Below are 16,843 nucleotides of genomic sequence, written 5' to 3'. Positions count from 1 at the left end.
TGGTACTCTTTGTTCCTTTCGTGTCCTTGTTGCAGGACGCTGATGTGACTGGATGTCCTCAGGGTGATAATGGTGATGATGATGATGATAAACCCTGTTGTCATGGTAACACAGCCTGAGGAAGCTATGTTCCACTTTACAGTCAGGATGCTATATGTGGGACACTCAGGAGTTCTTGTAGGAGTTCAGTGTTTGATTTGTGTTTTGTCTCTGAAGCTGGATTTACTTTAAAGGCAGTTTTCATTTTAAAGACATGTTCTGTAAAAAAGTTGCTTCTATTGGATGTTTTATTGATAGCTGTAGAAACATCGTGGATTTCAGCGAGTCTAAATGTGTTGAAGGATCCCAGGGGAGGTTAAGGGAGGTTATCGCAGGTTCATAGCTTTAATATTTTTTTTTACTCTGTTTACTCAGTAGGTAATTAATCTGCCTCAGCTGGAAAGAAGCCACATCTTGATCTAATCTGTTGGTGTGGTCAGTCTTATTTGGGGTTTCCTCCTGTTCCAGTTTGTGATCATTTTAATGCAGAATCACAAACTGCAGAGTCTCTCTTCCCTCCAGCTTGAGGGACCGTAGATGGAGTGGCTTTATCAGACTGGGCCTCCAGCAGGCACAGGTGGTGTTTTGCAGCCGTGTGTGAAGCAGCACGGTCCTTCCAGTGGAGCTTAATCGCACAGTTTCAGAAATAATCTTTGTCCATACAGTATGTCTGCAATTGTTTATCACATGATGATTAATGGGTCACGGTTCACCCAGTCTGAGGCTTCTCTCTGCTGGAAAAAGGTGAACGTCCACCTAACTTCCTGCCACCTGATCAGCTTCTGTGACAGACGTTTGATGGACTGCATATCTTAACAACAGTCGGTCAGTCTTTGTTTTCTTCCTTGGTGAATTTCAGCAAAGTAAACAAAATAAAGGTGGCAGATGTGTAACCTATTTAGGCAATACGAGAACTACAGGATAGCGCTGCGTCTTGTCTATAGAGGTTACAGGTGAAAATGGACCCTGAGGTGAGCACGATAACTCCCTTTATCTGGACCTCTTTCAATTTAAGGTTATGCTATTTGGCCTGAAAGATAGACCTGCAATGTTCAAAAGGCTGATGGGACGAGCTCTGGGGGAGTTGAAGGGTGTCATCTGGTTGTTTTTTATATATATATACATGAATGACATCATTGTTTTCTGCAGCTGCTGGAAACAACACTTTTGTGATGTTCAAGTTATACTGGTCAAACTCAGATGTTGGTCCAACCGAGATCAACTGAAGCCCACATTTCAATGAGCTAGATCATAAAGGTTGATGTTCCTTTTCTTCTTCTGATGTTTTCCGCACAGCTTGTTCAGTGTTGTCCTGGAGACAATGACTCATAAGTCAAGTGGCGAGCAAGCAACAACCCATCACATGCCTGGGAAACCTGGAGGTCTGGATGTCAAAGCTCTAAGAGCCTTTAGAGTCCTGCGGCCCCTCAGACTGGTTTCTGGAGTCCCCAGTAAGTTTCCTAGACTTTGGCGTGGACTCACTGTGTGCATGGTCAATGGTTGTCCACATGTTCAGCTGTGTGTGTCTGTTAGGTCTGCAGATTGTGTTGAACTCCATCATGAAGGCGATGGTTCCTTTGCTTCACATTGCTCTGCTGGTTCTCTTCGTCATCATCATCTATGCCATCATCGGTCTGGAGCTCTTCATCGGACGCATGCACAGGACCTGCTACTATATAGGAACCGGTATGATGCAGGACACCTTCACACAGATCCTGCATATTTTTGATGACTGTAGAAGCTAAAACGTTCTTCCTGTTAAAACGTAGTTCTTCTTCTCACTTTTGCCAAGTGGTTTCTCAGAAGGGGTCGATTAGATTTTGGGGCTTTCTCTCTGCTCTTGTAGGGTCTTTACCTTAAATACAAAGCGCCTTGAGGTGACTGTTCTTGTGATTTGGGGATATATAAATAAAACTGAATTTAAATGGAATATTCCTCAGATAATTATGTGGAGGATGACCCGGTGCCGTGTGCGTTTGCTGGTCATGGCCGTCAGTGCATCATAAACGGCTCAGAGTGTCGGGGAAGGTGGGATGGTCCCAATGGAGGAATCACAAATTTCGACAACTTCTTCTTCGCCATGTTGACCGTGTTCCAGTGCATCACCATGGAGGGATGGACTGATGTGCTGTACTGGGTAAAATGCATTGTGGTGTCATGTTTACCAGCCTGTCCAAAAACATAAGAGGTGCTCACTTTTCATTGTGTCTTCTCTCTTTCTGCATGTTGTGTCTGTGCACAGATGAACGATGCCATTGGGTTTGAGCTGCCGTGGGTGTATTTTGTTAGTTTGGTGATTTTCGGCTCCTTCTTTGTTCTCAACCTCGTTCTGGGAGTCCTCAGCGGGTCGGTCATCTCCAAACACAAAAGCTGTTCACATTTATATATATCTATATGTACTTAGGCAAATAAATAGACACTTTAGATGCATTTAATAGTGTAAAAACCTCACTCTTATTCTTATCTATTCATTATTGAGGGTTAAACAGCTGAAGTTTCTGATATAGTTCAAATAAGTTTAAGCACATCTTATCTTAAATATATTTTTAACCCCGATTATGAATACAGGCCTAACTTGTAATAGCAGTGGTAATATTTTATGTTCTCAACACTCATCATTGTTCAATATCTGCTTAAGTGAAGCATCTGAACACTTCTTCCCGTGCTGATGGTATTTGAGGAGTTTTAAATGTCTGCATCTTTGTGGATGTTGCAGAGAGTTCAGTAAGGAGAGGGAGAAGGCAAAGGCTCGTGGTGATTTCCAGAAGTTGCGAGAGAAACAGCAGATGGAGGAGGATCTGTGTGGGTACATGGACTGGATCACTCAGGCTGAGGACATGGATGAACTGGACGAGGACGGAAACCCACGTAAGGCTTGGGCACACTATGGTTTCTTCTTGGTGGACTGTTGTGGGTTTCTTTACTCAGATTGGCTCCTTTAGGTCTCCAGTGTGACATTTGGTCCCAAACATTAGTTGTGATCATATTATTACCTACCTCTGCTTGTCTGGAGTCATGCGGGGAGGGGGCGGTCTCACCAAAGTAACCCAGGTGTCCCAACCGAGGCCCTCTTCCAGCAGCTCTGGGCCTCAAGCCAGAAAATGACCAAGGATACCTTGGAACATGTGGCATCCTAATCACTATGCAGAAACTGCCTTAGCTGTCTTATTTTAATGGTCATTTTCACACAAATCATTAAAAAAACATCAGTCAGAGGCAGGAAGTTAAGCAGTTAATGGGTTTAGATGACTGGGTCCAATCAGAGGAGCTGCAGGAGCCCAAATACAGTACAGAGGCTTTAAATATGGCAGCTCCCTGTGTTTTTTAGCAGGTTGTTTCAAACCTCCACTGAGCTGTTAGATGTAAACTGTTTCCTGTATCCCTTCTCCTGCTCCCCAAACCATCAGTTTCTCTGCTTGTGTCTTTATCTCAAGCAGAACAGCAGAAACCAAACGAGCCAGAAATGTGATGTAAGGTAGATGTTTGTTAAGCCTTTTGTTTGGTTGCTTGCTTTGATTGTAAGTTTCAACATTATATAACATTTGTGTCTGAGAAAATATCAACATTTCACCTGACTGTAAAACAATAAAAACAGAAAATAAGCACTAAGAATATATTTTTATTTTGTAACACATTACGTTGGGAATTCTTGATATTTTGTTATTTTTGCTCGCAGCAATAACTGGTTTGAAGTCATTGTCAAAAGGTTTTGTGTTTGGCTTGGCTGCCACACGAGGCTGGCGCTCTCTCTGTATTTAATTTTAAGCTGCTTATTTTAATAATAAACGTTTTTCTCTCTCAGGGCCATCTCTGGGCGATCTGGCCGATAAGAAGAGAGGGAAGTTTGGATGGTTCAGTCACTCCAACGAAACTCATGGTGAGACACTCATGCAAACACTGTTGTGTCGCCATCACATTAGAGGATTTTTAGTGCCAGAAGTGACCTTGTTAGGATAAGAAGGTGCAACGTCATGAGCTGAGGCTAGCAAGCTATGTTAGCAAGCTACATTTCTTATATTTAAGAGTGCAGAGAGAGACTGAGGAACTTCACTCATTGTTTTGATGGTTTTACCACCAGTGTTGGTCAAGTTACTTGAAAAAAGTAATCAGTAACTAATTACTGATTACTTCCCCCAAAAAGTAATCCCGTTACTTTACTGATTACTTATTTTCAAAAGTAATTAATTACTTAGTTACTTAGTTAATTTTTTATCAGGGTGAGGGTGATCAACCTGAATAGGTGATAAAGCGATAGATCTTTCAGCCCAATTCTACTTTTTCTACATAATCATCATACAAAATGTAATCAAATGGAAAAGTCTCTTTTTAAAACTTGTTTTGTTCGTTTTAATCTTTTAACTTTATGCATCAAGCAAAAATTTAATTATCTGCAACATTCTCTGACTGGAAGAAATTTGTTTAACATTTAAACCTATTTTCTACACATTCCAGCACATAAAATAATAATTTTTTTTGTGTTTACACTCAGTCTTTCAAATAGATGCAAGTAAAACACAGCAGAAAATAAATAAAGGGAAAGTAACGGTAATCTAATTACCGTTTTTGCAATAGTAATCCCTTACTTTACTCGTTACTTGAAAAAAGTAATTGGATTACAGTAACGCGTTATCTCTGTTTACCACACAGCAGCCCAAGCAGCTGTTACCTATTTCTATTAAAATTCTACAAGACACCAGCACAACAAACATGGTGGAGACGTCCAGTTTAGTTATCTGAACAGCTTCAGCACACCTGTCAATGCAACGACATCCCCCTTTAACCCTCACCGATGTCCAGATGTGCGAGTCATAATAAACTGTGAAACTAGCCACACAGGCCAAAAACATTTTGCACCAGAAGAGCAGATACAGTAAAATCCAACAACAGCTGGAGAAGGTGTGTCTGACACATTATGGAGATTTATTTTTGGTTCCTATAATAAGGTGGCTGTGTTAACAGAATTATGCACCAGTACGATTAATAAAAGCACAATCACACACATAATATGTGCAGTATATATGAGTTGTATTGTCACAGAGACAGCTCTGTGCAGTTTGTACATCTTTCAGTCTAAATGCAAACGTCATCCTCGCTGTCCCTGTAAAATATCTGGGTCTCTTTCTGTCCTCATATTTATCTGACCCTGTTTCTGATCAGACTTACTCTCCGAGCTCGTTCAGCTGGATTCACCTCAGTATAGATTCACTGAGGAGGTCGGGAAACTTTCATCAAACGGAGAGGGAAAAATTTGTGAGATATACTGTATGAATCAGATATGAATATTTTATACTTTATATTTTTGTTTGCATAACAAATAAAATATATTGATAGTACAGAAATTAATAAGTGCCACATTTTTTAAGAAGTAGGATTGTTGACTTGCGTTGATCATTTATTAATATTTGTCTGTTTGTGTGTTTCAGCGAGTCTTCCTGCCAGTGAAACGGCGTCTGAAAACACAGAGAACATCGATGAGGAACACACCAACTGCTGCCAGGCCTGCTGGTAACACACACACACACACACACACACACACGCACACACACACACACACACTTTCAGTTCGTACGTCACATGATTCTTGCTTTAGTGCCCCCTTCAGGAACAACTTCACATAAAAACAAAAAATGTTGTGTTTCAGTGCTCAGACGATGAAGATCGGCTGCTGGTGAGTTCACTGACCTTCAGAGGTTCAGCAGACTAAAGTCAGCACGTTAGACTCACCTTCACCTGAACGACTCTCTTTCTTTGCCTCAGTCGGACGTTACGTCGCTGGAATCGAGTCTGTCGCAGAAACTGTCGCACTGCCGTCAAATCCGTAACTTTCTATTGGCTGGTTTTGCTGCTGGTCTTCCTCAACACCTCCCTCAGCGCCTCTGAGCACTATAACCAACCAGACTGGCTGACTCAAGTCCAGGGTAACAACAGCCTCCTTCTCCTCCACAGAGACACTGATATTTCAGTTTGAAATGTTGTTGAGCATTTTCTGTGTCCGTGTCTCTGTTTGTGCAGACATTGCCAACAAGGTGCTGCTGTCTCTCTTTACGGTGGAGATGTTGCTGAAGATGTACAGTTTGGGTCTGGCCCATTACTTTGTGGCGTTCTTTAATCGTTTCGACTGCTTCGTGGTGTGCGGTGGCATCGTGGAGACCATCCTGGTGGAGCTGGAGATCATGCCTCCTCTGGGGATCTCTGTGCTGCGCTGCGTCCGTCTGCTGCGGATCTTCAAGGTGACACGGTGAGAAAACGTACCCGAACCATCCGATGCAGGTCACACGGCTCATCACGAGTCATCGCTGAGGTCACTCTCTGTTTGCTCAGGCATTGGACGGCTCTGTCCAACCTGGTGGCATCGCTGCTGAACTCCATGAAGTCCATCGCCTCGCTGCTGCTCCTCCTGTTCCTCTTCCTCATCATCTTCGCCCTGCTCGGCATGCAGCTGTTCGGAGGAAAATTCAACTTTGATGAAACGCAGACCAAACGCAGCACATTCGACGCTTTCCCGCAGGCGCTGCTCACCTGTTTCCAGGTAGCACTGCAACCACTTTCTCCCAGTGATGTCACGACGTGCAGGGAGCGGGCGCCTCACGATGACTGTGTGTTTAGATCCTGACAGGTGAGGACTGGAACATGGTCATGTATGATGGCATCATGGCATACGGCGGCCCCGTGTTTCCCGGGATGATCGTCTGTATTTACTTTGTCATCCTCTTCATCTGTGGTAACTGTATCCTTGAATCTTCCTGATGCACCAAAGTTCTCAAAGCTCAAAGTTTTACTGAAACAATGATCTCCTATTGGATGATTGTGCTCAAGGTGAAGATCGTCTTTGTTGTTTTATGAGTAGTAACCTGTGAAAACATCAGCATCCTTAACGAGCATCAGACATCCTGCTGAATGTCTTCTTGGCTATCGCCGTGGACAACCTGGCAGGAGGAGACAGTGACGACAAGAAAAAAGAGTAAGTGATGGACGGAGGACAAAAGGAAAGAGGGGAGGAAGAAACAAAAGCTAGTTGTTGACTTCTGACTGCACTGTTGTATTTTGTCTCTTCAGTAAGAAGGAGGAGGGAGCAGAGGAGGAAGCTGCAGAAGAAGAAGTGAAGGTGAACATCAAACTCCGACTGTAATGTTTCAGTTAACTATCAGCGATCTTTTTCTTTGAGGGCTGTTTGTCTTTTCAGGTCGATGTTGATGAAGACACTGAGTATGAAGAGGAAGAGGAGCTTCCTGAAGGAGATGAAGGTCAGTCCTCGGCTGAGCCCATCGCCACATTTCAAGTTTAGCCGAGAAGATGTGACGCTGAAGTGACAGGAAAACTAAATTCACCATTTTAATTGGATGATAACTCAGAAACGACTGTAAACAAGAAAAGTCACAAGCTTCACAGCGCAATCAAAGAACATTAGTTTACTCCACACTGAGGCTTTTTAAAGAGATCTTTAAGGAACCGTTTTAGAGAAAGACACATGGACAACAAGATACCCATTTTTAGTGGTTCTTTGACAAATTAACAGTTTTAAATCAGATTACTGGAGGAGATTTAAGTGCTATTTAATACCAGTTTTAAAGGTCTATCATTGTAGCTGGATCCTAATGAGAAAGATAGAGGGAAGATGTAGTATTGATTTATTTATCATTTATTTAAGTTGCAAGTTGTGCGAGGATACGCTGTAAAGGTGCCCAAAGAGGACCGAACACCCTCCACATAGTCGGCTGTCTGTAGTGTGAGTCAACAGGCTGCTGAGACCTCTGCTGAAACATTAGGAAGGTAGATTAAAAATATGTGGGACAAGTTATAAAACTAGATCCACCAATCAGACAAAGAGGAGACGGGAGATCCACCAATCAAACTGACTCACTCTGTCGGTTAATTAGTCCAGCCCAGGTCCCAGCATTTCCTCCAATGACATGAACTGATATTTATTTGGTGAAAAATCTATTTTCAAGGAAATCAGCTTGTTTACATTTGATGTCATGTTTTTTATGTAAGTAAGTAAAAGTAAAATGTATTTATATAGCAATTTAAGACAAGAAGCTATTACGAAGTGCTTCACATGGGAGTATAAAAACATATAAAATAAAACAACATATTACACACAAACATTACCCAAATGCCTGTTTAAACAAATGTGTTTTAAGCTGTTTTTTAAAAGAAGCCACAGAGTCGATGGTGCGTAGTGGGGGAGGTAAACTGTTCCACAGTATGGAGCTTTGAAAAGCACGATCCTGCTCCGTTTTTAAACGGGTCCGTGGATCAGACAGAAGACCACTATCAGTGGATCTAAGAATCTGCTTTGGAGAGTAGGGTTGGAGAAGCTCAGCGATATAGGTAAAAGTGAGGATTTTAAACTTAAATCTGTACCCAACTGGAAGCCAGTGCAAGGATTTTAACATGGGAGTGATATGGGAGACTTTATTACTGTGGGTTAAAAGCCTGCAGCATTTTGGACCACTTGGAGGTGATTTAAGGAACAGACAGGAAAAGAGTGATTTACAACAGTCTAACCAGGAGGAGATGAAGGCGTGGACAAGCATCTCCAGTTCAGCATGGAGACAGTGCTGCATTGTGGGGGTTTTTCTATGACAATGATGCAGCTCTAGTTAAGTGCAAAACATTTGGAACTTTTTTCTGGATGAATATTGCCGTATTTTTATTTTTAGCTTTACAATAATCCCTCCAATAATCAGTAAATAAAACACGAGTGTAATATGATCAATATGACAAATGTCTGAGAACTGAGTAACGCAGGAGCTACAAGTGATGAACCAGGAAGCTGCTATGAGAGGCCCAATGTATGAATATTTAAATATCAGTACCATAACATGCATCCCATCTTGTTCGCGAGTGATGGGAGCCGGAGATCGACAGACGGATTGGGGCTGCAGCTGCAGTAATGCAGACGCTGCACCGGTCCGTCGTGGTGAAGAGGGAGTGTAAAAGCGAAGCTCTCAATTTACCGGTCGATCTACGTCCCTACCCTACCCTACCTAGGGTGGCTGGCCTCTCCCTTAGAGATAGGGTGAGAAGTTCGGCCATCTGGGAGGGGCTCAGAGTAGAGCCGCTGCTTCTCCACATCGAAAGGAGCCAGCTGAGGTGGTTCGGGCATCTGACAAGGATGCCTCCTGGGTGAGGTGTTCCGGGCATGTCCCACCAGGAGGAGGCCCCGGGGCAGACCCAGGACACGCTGGAGAGATTATATCTCTCGGCTGGCCTGGGAACGCCTTGGTGTTCCCCCGGATAAGCTGGAGGAGGTGGCTGGGGAGAGGGAGGTCTGGGCCTCTCTGCTTAGCCTGCTACCCCCGCGACCCGGCCTCGGATAAAGCGGATGAAGATGGATGGACAAAAACATGCATCTATCCAGCTCTCAATCACTGAAATGATGGATGTTCTAAAAGCTAAAACCATCACCCTCAGATCGTTCACTTTCCTTTCTCCTTTCTCAGAGGGAGGAGTCCAGTTAAAGATGGCCGATCTTGCTCCTCCTAAAGAGAAGGTTCTCCCGATCCCAGAAGGAAGCGCCTTCTTCTGCCTCAGCAAGACAAACCCGTGAGTGTGTCGACACATGAGCGTGCATCACGCCGTCTGACACCTCTACAGGATGAACAATAACAAACACACAAATATGTTTGAGTCATGTATTATTGTTCCCTTTAAGTAATGTTTACATAAAGTTAGATTTTCTGGCATCATTTTAGAAGTTTTCTAGCTTGTTGATGTGGTTATTTTAGACATTATGTGTTTTGCTGTCTGTGTTCCAGCTTTTGTGAATGAAGTTCTAGTATCCTTCATGCTGGGACGTGAAGCCTCTAACACTGACTCTTTGTCTCCGTCTGCAGTATCCGTGTGGCCTGCCACACTCTGATCCATCACCACATCTTCACCAACCTCATCCTCGTCTTCATCATCCTCAGCAGCTGCTCATTGGCTGCCGAGGATCCAATCAGAGCCCACTCCTTCAGGAACAATGTGAGTCTATAATGTGAGATTTGAAGTCACTCACAGAGGGCTGAGTACCTTTGGGGACCCATCCAACCTGTGGGGCGTACACGCCGACAACATCAGCATCACCTGTTTGATTTTCAGCTTCAAACTCGTGATCTTGTCTGACACCATCTTCACCTCCACAACACTGTCCTGTCTACACCGTGGTTGAACACTTGCGATGCTTCTGGCCTCTTGCAAATACAATTTATCTTTTCCTTCTATGAGTCATCAGCCAGCTCTCTCCCTTTATCAATAATAGACCCTACATTTAAAGTCCCTGCTCTTACTTCAACACTCCTACCTTGCTTTCTCTCTCGCTGCCTCCTAATATGCCTTCCACCTCTCCTCTTCCTTTGTCTTCAGCCAGCAGTAGCTCAGCATCCGTAGTCTGGACCAATCTGATTCTTGATGATCCCCATTCTTGATTTGGCAAAGATTTTGTTCCCAATACCCCTTCCTGACCTAACATGCCTCCATTATCCAGGCTTGGGACCACCACTAGGATGACTAAAGCCAGCGTACTCTTAGTTCCAGGCCTTCTTGAAACGTATTTATTCTGCCTGTCTGGATGAAATAAGACAAGTCTGCAACCACCATGTTAGCCACAGCACCACTTTCACCATCACCAAGTTACCTGATAGCCAAGCAACCAATCGCAGTAGAGCACAGCATCCCTACAGCTGATCCAATCCTGTGCCAACCCTCTGTGGTCTGCGCTGGGGGCGGGGCCTCAGCAGATTACACTGCAGAAGTGGGTCAGTGCCTAACCGGGTTAAAGAGGGAAACACATGGAAACACATGGAGGCAGAAAATCACCAGTTCACTGTCAGATCCTGAATACTCACAGTGTGTGTGTGTGTGTGTGTGTGTGTGTGTGTGTGTGTGTGTGTGTGTGTGTGTGTGTGCGCGCAGACACACAAACTTAAACACTCACATGCAGAGCAGCAGCTGGCTTCATGCAAGAAGTAGCAATTCACAACAGCTGAGGGAGGAAATGACTTCAAACATACAATCAGACCTGCTCACACTGAGCGTTAACCCTGTGTTTGCCTCCTCTGTTCTCTACGAAACTGTGGAAATTATACATTTTGGTTCTATCTTGAGTTAATTAACAAGCCTCTCGGCTGCCGTCCTTACGAACAGTGAGCATTTCTCATTGATCGTGTTTTAACCGTCTTCAGCAAACCGAAGCTCAAGCACTTTGCTTCTGTTTCTGAGCTAAAACGAAACCATGAACCTTCTCAAGGACTTTTGAGTTCTGTGTAGATGAGCTAAGGTAGCTAAACATCTTTTTTCTTGATATGCAGACTTCTCCGCTTTAAACTCCCACCATCATAAAACCAGTGACAGGTGTTGGGCTGCATGAAGGAACTCAATAGGAAGGAAAGATGAACGTTAACGCACTGAAGGAGGAAAAATGGCAGCACAAGGGTTCAAGTGACTGTTGACGCCGAAAGTGTGACGTGATGGCTGCATGGATCAGTATCTGAAACAGCAGGTCCTGTCCAGTGGTTCATACCTACTGTACCAAAAGCATGAACAACGAGTAAAAACCAGCGATGACGTCAGGAGTTTCTGATGTGTGCAGAGAGCAAAGGGCAAACTGTGCAGTTCGATCCTACAGAAGAGCGACTGTAGCACAGGCTCCACGATAGCAGCCAAACCAAGCTTGAGATGCTGAAAAACCCACAAGGCAATTAAAAGATGGATAAAGCCACCACCAACTCAACTTGCTGAACTTTCTGCCAAATTAAATTAAAACTTGTTCAGGACTTTGGTCTCTGCTGTGTGACTCTCTGTCATCATCTGAGTGAAAACTGAATGTGTCTCATTGAGCTGCTGCTTCAACTTTTTCTTGGACTTTTTTATTTATTTATTTATATATAATATAAATATAATATTTATTATATTTATTATTTATTTATTTATTTATATATAATATAAATATAATATTTATTATATTTATTATTTATTTATTTATTTATTTATAATATAAATATAATATTTATTATATTTATTATTTATTTATTTATTTATTTATTTATTTATAATATAAATATAATATTTATTATATTTATTATTTATTTATTTATAATATAAATATAATATTTATTATATTTATTATTTATTTATTTATTTATTTATTTATATATAATATAAATATAATATTTATTATATTTATTATTTATTTATTTATTTATTTTATAGAGCAGGATGTTATTATCGCAACCAGAAACTGTTTTGAAAATAATTTAATCTCACAGTTTTCTATCAATATTTTTATCTATTATAAATAAATAAAAAATAATAATAAATAATATTACTTTATTTTGGCTGCCTTTAAGCCTCTAACACAGCAGCTACTTCACCATCCACAGCCTCAGTTACATCACAAAAGCCCACATAAAAATATCTTATTTAAAAGAAAATGCTAATAAATGAAAAGCAAACGCGTCAGCTGTACCTGCTTTAATCTGGACACGTTATCCTGACTCACCTGTGGAAAGTTATTTCTGGATTCTGAAGAAAAAGATTGAAATGTTGGACCTGAGTCTGGTTTGCTTTGTGTTCAGATTCTGGGCTATGCAGACTACGCCTTTACCTCCATCTTCACTGTGGAGATTCTGTTAAAGGTAAATATTGCCTTCAGCTCAATGAAATAACTCACCCAGGCCCTCCTCTCCCTCTTTAGATTGTCTTGTATTGCTAACATGTTCTTTCATTCACAGATGACGGTCCACGGAGCGTTCCTCCATCAGGGCTCGTTCTGCAGGAACTGGTTTAACTTGCTGGATCTCCTGGTCGTCAGCGTCTCTTTGGTCTCCTTCTTCCTGCAGTCAGTATCCAAACAACATACATTCATTTTCCTGTTTGTTTCAGTCTTTGTCTCATGCATGGTTTGCTGTATGTGTTTGGACTGTATTTAAGGACAGAGACTGTTTTGATGTAAGTGTGTTTAAACAAACTGAGGTGTGTAAATGTGTGTGTGCCTCTGCAGCTCCAGCGCCATCTCAGTGGTGAAAATCCTCAGGGTCCTCAGGGTGCTCCGACCTCTGAGGGCCATCAACAGGGCCAAAGGACTCAAGGTAACATTACACAGTACAGTGATATGTTCACTTAATGTGGGGCGTACAAAAGCCTAGTCAAAGGGGTCAGTGGGGAGTAGCGATGGTACATATTGAGGGTTGTAGGCGAGTACCAGGCATTGTGCTGTGTTATTTTAAACTTTGTGTTTGTTTGTTTTTGTCGCGCAGCATGTGGTCCAGTGTGTGTTTGTGGCCATCAGGACCATCGGAAACATCATGATCGTCACGACGCTGCTGCAGTTCATGTTCGCCTGTATTGGAGTCCAGCTCTTCAAAGTGAGGCTGAGGACATCTATTTACACACTGGACACATTTTTGGAAAAACTTCTGAGTATTCTGAGGAGTAAAAGTGTTTCATTGGGCAGAAGGGGAGAAAAAAGAGTGTGTTTTATAAATGTACACTGTTTACAGGGACAGCACTGACCCTGATTCTGAATTTTCAGAGTCATCAACAGGCCACCGAAGTAAAGAAAAACAGTCAGATATGGCAGAACAGGAAATGAAACATTTTCACATATTTGATAAACAAACAAACAAAAACAGACCAGAGAAATGGATGTTAAAAAAACCTTATAAAACATAACCTTTATCATGAGTCCTTTATTTACAGCGAACAATAAAGACACTGTAGCATTAATGCGTTCTGCTCCAAGTCTCTGTTCATATTTTTGACTAAACGTCAGCACAGTGTTTGTGTTTCTGGTCCAATCTGTTTGTTTTGCATTTCAGGGTAAATTTTACCGCTGCACCGACGAAGCCAAACACACCCCCGAACAGTGCAAGTGAGTTCTCATTATTTAAATTGTTCAAAACTGAAGCCAGCTTGTGTTTTAAATACTGACATTCAACTTCAACAACAATAAACAATCTAATTTTATTTCACTCCGGAGGTAATCCTCTGATTTGTATTCAATTACAATGATTTATAAAATCTAATTCTGTATCTTAGAGTTATACTTTGTTTCTGATGTTTAAAGTTCACACTCAGGTTAGTGCAATTTCATTTTAATTTGAGTCTGATTCTAACTATCGATGTCACAACTTGAGATGAGATTTTATGTCTTTTTTGTAAAAACAATACTTGGTTTGCAGCCGAGATGAATATCAATCGTTGCTTCCAGGTCTAAAAAGTCGAGCTAGGCTTGAAATGCCTTAAAACAGGGGTGTCGAACTCCAGGCCTCGAGGGCCGGTGTCCTGCAGGCTTTAGATCTCACCCTGGGTCAACACACCTGAATCAAATGATTAGTTCATTACCAGGCCTCTGGAGAACTTCAAGACATGTTGAGGAGGTCATTTAGCCATTTAAATCAGCTGTGTTGGATCAAGGACACATCTAAAACCTGCAGAACACCGGCCCTCGAGGCCTGGAGTTTGACACCTGTGCCTTAAAACATGCTTTTTTCCCCCTAATGGACAGAAGTTTGGGCTGGAGGGACTTATCTAGTTGCAGAAAGACTTCCGATTGTGTGGAAGAAAACGGCCTCGTCTCCTTTCTCTTCAGTGAACACTTTCCTGATGAGTTTGTGGCTTCAGTCACTTTTTGTGAGGTCTTATAAATAAAACATGACTTAATTTTGTACATGAAAGTAAAACTAAAAATTATTCAAGATGTGTTCATTAGAAAACGACTTATCAATCACAAGTCGGTAAGAAATGAGCCTACCTTTGTTTCACAGTCAGATCCTCCCCTCGTACACCATGTGATGTCATAGTGGTTGTGTCCATCTTTTATATACAGTGTATTGTTCAGTTTCTTGTTTCCGTGACTCGACTGGACTTGTTTACTCGTGTTGGGTGAACATAAGAGCGTCACACTGTGTGGCCAAAGGTGAGTCCCCTCAATGGTTGAATGTCAGATGAATACTCGGTTTGAGGGTTTATGGAACGTTTAGGGCGCCATGTTCACTTCATAATTTAATATCCAGCACATGACGTCAGCGTGTTCTGATGAAATATGATGTGTGTGTTCAGAGGGACCTTCGTGGTGTACAAAGATGGAGACGTGAGCCATCCGATGGTCAGAGAGAGGATCTGGATGAACAGTGACTTTAACTTTGATAACGTCTTGATGGGGATGATGGCGCTCTTCACCGTGTCCACCTTTGAGGGCTGGCCTGCGTGAGTGCTCAGGTTTTGTTTTTGTTTTTTGTTTGTGGGGAACCAACTCTGACATTTTAACCCGTCTGTCTTCAGTCTGCTCTACAAAGCCATCGACGCCAACGGCGAGAACTCTGGTCCCATCTACAACTACCGGGTGGAGATTTCCATCTTCTTCATCGTCTATATCATCATCATCGCCTTCTTCATGATGAACATCTTTGTGGGTTTTGTCATCATCACCTTCAGAGAACAGGGAGAGCAAGAATATAAGAACTGTGAGCTGGACAAGAACCAGGTAAACCCACCTGTCAGGCTGGACGCAGACGAATCAGAGTCATAGTCATCGTATACGTCGTGTGTGTTAAAATCACATCCGGCCCGCGAGATCATTTTATATAGATGTATTATTATTGTTATGCATGGCCCGGTGTTCTGAGAAACCATCCTACTCTGACAAATCGTCCTACCCGTATTATAATTTGACAGTGACTTGACTAAACCTAACCCCACCTAACCATAACCATAAGAATTATTCTGGATGGGTGAGAGAAACAGAAGTTAATTCGGCTTTGGTGTTGTGCACATGCGCGGTGTCTGCGCAGAAACATTGGGTAGCATGTTTTTTGAGGTAGGATGGATTCCCAGAACAACCTGCCTCACTTTCCCTGTTGCCAAGCAATGCTGAACCAAGTCAGCGGACTTTGCTGAGCTGCGCCTGTGCAGATTCAGATGGAGCTGCAGTGTAATGATGCACTCAGGGAAAGAACGACACTGATTGGCCCGCACAGTTTATTAGCTGCACTCCTGAAGCAACGCCCAGCTCCGTCTACATGCGGCTCCAACCTTGTGTTTGCTTTCATTTATTTTTTCTGGGGTTTTTGGCAGCATGTTCATATTTCTAACTTGCATAATTTTGACAGGATATAGTTTTATGAAGAGCAAAATATTTAAAGTTAAAGTTTATTTTTTTAAGTTTATTCAATCTGGAATAATATTCCTGTCTGTTATTATTCATATTTATGTTTAAAAACATTGTTTTAGTGTGTTCAATAAATGTTTATCTTGTTTGGCCCGCGACCTAAAGTGTGCCTTGAGTTTGACACCCCTGGTATACGTTAAAAACAATAATGATCAAAGTAAGTACGTTCAAAGGTGTTCAAATCCAAAGGTAACAGGTTGCTATAGTTGATAAAATTAAATTTTTATGTCATTAATTATTTATTTATTTATTTATTTTGGTTATTTAATGTTTTTAAATATTAATTTTAGAAACTCTTAATCTTGCAAAATAAAATTGTATTTAATTGATCATAAGAATATCAGTTATAAGGTGTTTTTGTTGTTCCATATCCTGTTTAAAAATTACGTAAAATGTTTTTTATTTTCATGTTACTTTCACTGTAAACATAGGATCGGGGTTTCTTATGCAGTTGTTTTAAAAATATATTTTTAATCATCAACGGATTTTGTTCACATCTTGATGAATAAAATATTCACATATTTCACATAAATCTTTACTGATTAAAATGATGGAACAACAGTGAGTTAAAATCACCAGTCGTTGACGTCACTGAAGTGTTCCCTTCATTTTCTTTTACCAAAGTAATTTTCGTTAAAACAATTTTTTTTA

General features: G+C 41.6%; 1 protein-coding gene across 1 annotated transcript in view; it reads left to right on the top strand.

Moving 5' to 3' along the window:
* The window catches only part of cacna1fb (calcium voltage-gated channel subunit alpha1 Fb), a 47,910-nt gene that overhangs the window by 19,342 nt on the left and 11,725 nt on the right, over positions 1-16,843 (top strand). Inside the window, exons 6-29 of the mRNA XM_087834062.1 lie at positions 1,336-1,490; positions 1,573-1,725; positions 1,980-2,176; positions 2,282-2,385; positions 2,756-2,907; positions 3,842-3,916; positions 5,463-5,544; positions 5,681-5,707; positions 5,797-5,957; positions 6,052-6,277; positions 6,361-6,568; positions 6,646-6,766; positions 6,925-7,000; positions 7,096-7,144; positions 7,223-7,283; positions 9,486-9,588; positions 9,879-10,008; positions 12,600-12,659; positions 12,756-12,862; positions 13,025-13,112; positions 13,281-13,388; positions 13,842-13,894; positions 15,085-15,231; positions 15,307-15,508. Of these exons, the coding sequence (XP_087690188.1) occupies positions 1,336-1,490; positions 1,573-1,725; positions 1,980-2,176; positions 2,282-2,385; positions 2,756-2,907; positions 3,842-3,916; positions 5,463-5,544; positions 5,681-5,707; positions 5,797-5,957; positions 6,052-6,277; positions 6,361-6,568; positions 6,646-6,766; positions 6,925-7,000; positions 7,096-7,144; positions 7,223-7,283; positions 9,486-9,588; positions 9,879-10,008; positions 12,600-12,659; positions 12,756-12,862; positions 13,025-13,112; positions 13,281-13,388; positions 13,842-13,894; positions 15,085-15,231; positions 15,307-15,508 (2,845 nt within the window). The remainder of the gene's footprint in view (positions 1-1,335; positions 1,491-1,572; positions 1,726-1,979; positions 2,177-2,281; positions 2,386-2,755; positions 2,908-3,841; positions 3,917-5,462; positions 5,545-5,680; positions 5,708-5,796; positions 5,958-6,051; positions 6,278-6,360; positions 6,569-6,645; positions 6,767-6,924; positions 7,001-7,095; positions 7,145-7,222; positions 7,284-9,485; positions 9,589-9,878; positions 10,009-12,599; positions 12,660-12,755; positions 12,863-13,024; positions 13,113-13,280; positions 13,389-13,841; positions 13,895-15,084; positions 15,232-15,306; positions 15,509-16,843) is intronic.

This window comes from Neolamprologus brichardi, chromosome 20 (genome assembly GCF_056152115.1).
Source record: "Neolamprologus brichardi isolate AB-2024 chromosome 20, ASM5615211v1, whole genome shotgun sequence".
Classification (NCBI taxonomy): Eukaryota; Metazoa; Chordata; class Actinopteri; order Cichliformes; family Cichlidae; genus Neolamprologus; species Neolamprologus brichardi.
The sequence above is the reverse complement of the archived record's forward strand: the minus strand, read 5'-3'. Positions and strand labels throughout refer to the sequence as shown.